Source organism: Amphibalanus amphitrite, unplaced genomic scaffold (assembly GCF_019059575.1).
Source record: "Amphibalanus amphitrite isolate SeventyFive unplaced genomic scaffold, NRLGWU_Aamphi_draft 000907F_arrow, whole genome shotgun sequence".
NCBI lineage: Eukaryota > Metazoa > Arthropoda > Thecostraca > Balanomorpha > Balanidae > Amphibalanus > Amphibalanus amphitrite.
Window position 1 is genome coordinate 272,013 of NW_024882401.1, and position 3,309 is coordinate 275,321.

At 58.1% G+C, this 3,309-nt stretch overlaps 1 protein-coding gene across 1 annotated transcript; it reads left to right on the forward strand.

Moving 5' to 3' along the window:
• Positions 1-618: 618 nt before the first annotated feature.
• Positions 619-3,093, forward strand: LOC122367916 (uncharacterized protein K02A2.6-like; the record flags this gene model as incomplete). The annotated part of the gene is made up of 1 exon (XM_043341443.1): positions 619-3,093. A coding segment is annotated over exon 1 (2,475 nt), but the record flags the coding sequence as incomplete, so codon positions are not given.
• Positions 3,094-3,309: the final 216 nt, after the last annotated feature.

A 3,309-nucleotide genomic window follows, 5' to 3' on the forward strand; every position in this document is an offset into this window, starting at 1 on the left:
GAGAAACCAGTCCAAGAACACCCGGTGAAGAGAATGACTCCTCCGAGATGGATCCCGAAGACGGCCGGAGCAGCGTCGCGCGGGATTCCAACGCTGAGCGAGAGGCAAGCTCACTTCAGCGAGATGAAGTCCGCCTTCCCTCGTGTGTTCGACACGTCAGCTCCTCTGCGAGAGATGTCCGGCGGGCTCATGGAAATAGAGCTAACCGAGGATGCTGTGCCGTTCGCTGTGCGCACTCCCCGCGCTATACCATTCGCCTGGCGCGAAGAAGTACCAGCTCAGCTGGACGAGCTGGTCCAGGAAGGAGTAATCGAGCCTGTCAACCATCCAACTCTCTGGTGCCACCCACTTGTGCCGGTGCCGAAGGTCTCGGAAGACGGTTCAGTGGCGGGCTGCAGGTTGACAGTCGACTTTACGAAACTCAACAAGTTCGTAAAGCGGCCGGTTCATCCAGTGAGAACCACACATCACGCGGTGGCGTCGATCGATACAGAAGCTCGTTTCTTCACGAAACTGGACGCGAAAGCTGGATATCACTAAGTTCCCATTCGGCAGGAGGATCAGGACCTCACCACGCTCATAACGCCATGGGGGCGTTTTCGGTACCGACGAGCGGCCATGGGGCTGGTGTCCAGCAGCGACATCTACAACCAGAGAGGAGACCAGGTGCTGGGGGACGTGCCGCGCACATGCAAAGTCGTGGACGACGTCCTAGCCTGGGACGCCAGTTATGAAGAGCATCTCAAGCATGTGTGGGATATCCTGAAGCGGTGCGATGAGAACGGGATAACGCTGAACACGAGCAAGTGCACCTTCGCAGCGGAGTCGGTGAACTTCTGCGGCTTCAGTATCTCCGCTGAGGGGTACAGACCAGACAGGAAGAAGACGGCAGCCGTCTCTGACTTCCCACGGCCGGAGAACGTCACAGACCTAAGGTCCTTTCTAGGTCTGGTGCATCAGATGGGCTCCTTTTCACCAGAGGTAGCCAAAGCTGCTGAACCGCTGCGCCAGCTTCTGAGTCCCAAGAACACATGGCTGTGGACAGAAGTGCACATGAAGGCATTCCACGACGTGAAGGAAGCACTGGTCAGGCCACCAGTCCTGAGCTTCTTCAACCCGAAGAGGAGGACGGTCCTGGAGACAGATGCGGCGCGGCTGAAGGGATTGGGATTCAGTCTGCGGCAGCAAGACGAGGATGGAAGGTGGCATCTGATTCAGTGCGGATCCAGGTTTTTGACAGACACTGAAACCCGATACGCTGTCATCGAGGTCGAGATGCTGGCCATCCTGTGGGCTGCCAGGAAGTGCAACACCTACTTGCAAGGCATGCAACAGTTCGAGGTTGCCACAGATCACAGGCCCCTCATACCGATTATCAACACGAAGAGTCTGCAGGACATCGCCAACCCACGTCTTCAGCGACTTCGAGGAAGTCTTGCGCCCTACAACTTCGTGGCAGTCTGGCGCCAGGGGAAGCTTCACGCTATACCAGACGCTCTGTCAAGGTACCCTGTGGAGGCGCCTTCTGAGGACGACAAGAAGGAGGAACGTGAGCTGACTTCACACAGCTCTGAGGTCATCCGCGCGATAACCAGTGTTGAAGTGGACGGGACGGACGCCTCACCGTTCGAAGATGCGACGCTGACAGCGGTGCGGTCAGCTACGGAGAAGGATCCGGAGTTGCTGGAGCTGAGGGCAGCTGTGCTGGACGTTTTCCCTGAGCACAAGTCGCAGTTGCAGCCACTTCTTCATCCCTACTGGAACATGCGCGATCGGCTAGCAGTGGACAACAATATCGTCATTTGTGGGCAGCGAGTTGTCGTACCCAGCAGCCTCCGCCGTAACGTTCTAGAGAGACTGCATGCTAGTCATCAAGGAGAAGACAGGACCAAAAGACGAGCCAGACAAGTGGTGTACTGGCCAGGTATCGACAACGACATCTCGAACATGGTGAAGAGCTGCAAGGAGTGCCAGCTACATCTGCCCAGACAGCAGAAAGAACCGATTATACAGCTACCTCAACCGACTAGAGTCTTTGAAGTCGTGTCAGCCGATTTCTTCGAGTACGCAGCACACACATACCTGGTGTATGTAGACAGACTCTCCGGGTGGCCGTGGGTGTGCCACATGGGAAGATCGGCGTCAGCCCATCAACTGACTACCAGTCTGCGGAAGGCCTTCGCGTCTACCGGAGCTCCGTGCCTGTTACTCACTGACGGTGGACCTCAGTTCACGGCGAAGAAGACCCGGGAATTCCTGGACAAGTGGGGTGTTCGTCAGCAGTTCTCGTCACCTCACTATCCACAGGCCAACGGACATGCGGAGGCGGCAGTAAAAGCTGTCAAACGGCTGGTCAAGAAGGTGACTGTCGGAGGCGATCTCGACACAGACGCCTTCGCCGAGGGACTACTGGAGCTGCGGAACGCTCCAAGAGCAGACGGGAGATCGCCGGCTCAGATTCTCCTCGGTCACCCGCTGAGATCGAGGATTCCGGCTCATCAGCGTTCGTTCGCCAAGTGCTGGCTGGAACGTGCCGATGAGGTCGACAGACAAGTCACAGAACAGAGACGCAAGGAGGCGGAGCGCTACAACTCATCTGCGCGCTCGCATCGCCCTCTACAGCTGGGACAGCATGTGCTGATGCAAGATCACCGCACGGGCCTGTGGGACTGCACAGGCATCATCAGTGGCATCAGCAAGGAGCGACGCAGTTTCCTGGTGCGCACGCCATCCGGGCGCATATACTGGCGCAACAGACGTTTCCTGCGCCCGCTGCGCCCGCTCGTCACCGCCAACGGCGGGCCGGCGCGCGCGGCGCTGGAGGTTCCAGCACAGGATCCCACCGCGGCTCTGGCAGGAGCGGCCGCTGGGACGCCAACGGCCGCGACAGAAGCAGAGCAGTCAACGTCATCGGCTATGACGTCACGACAGCCGCCAAGAACGCCGGCTGCTGATACTCGCCGAGCGCCGGAGGGGGGTGACGGTGACGGAGACCGCGCGGTGACGGTGACGGAGACCGCGCGTCGGTCGCCGAGAGCTGATCCGCCGATTCGTCGCAGTGGTCGTAACCGTCGCGAGCCGGTCAGGTTACAGGTACGGTGGGGACCGTGCACAAGCTATGAGTGATTTAGTTTGGAGTGTATTAGATACGCGCGAAGATGCTCGTAGATATTTAGTTTGCGGGTATGAGACGCGCGTGTCAGTCAGATATATCCCAGGAGAAGGTGTTTATTTATTGTATCATGGCTTGTTGCAAACGGGTTTGTTAGCCCGTGGGGAGGTGTTCCATTATGAAGGCAAAGTGTTGCC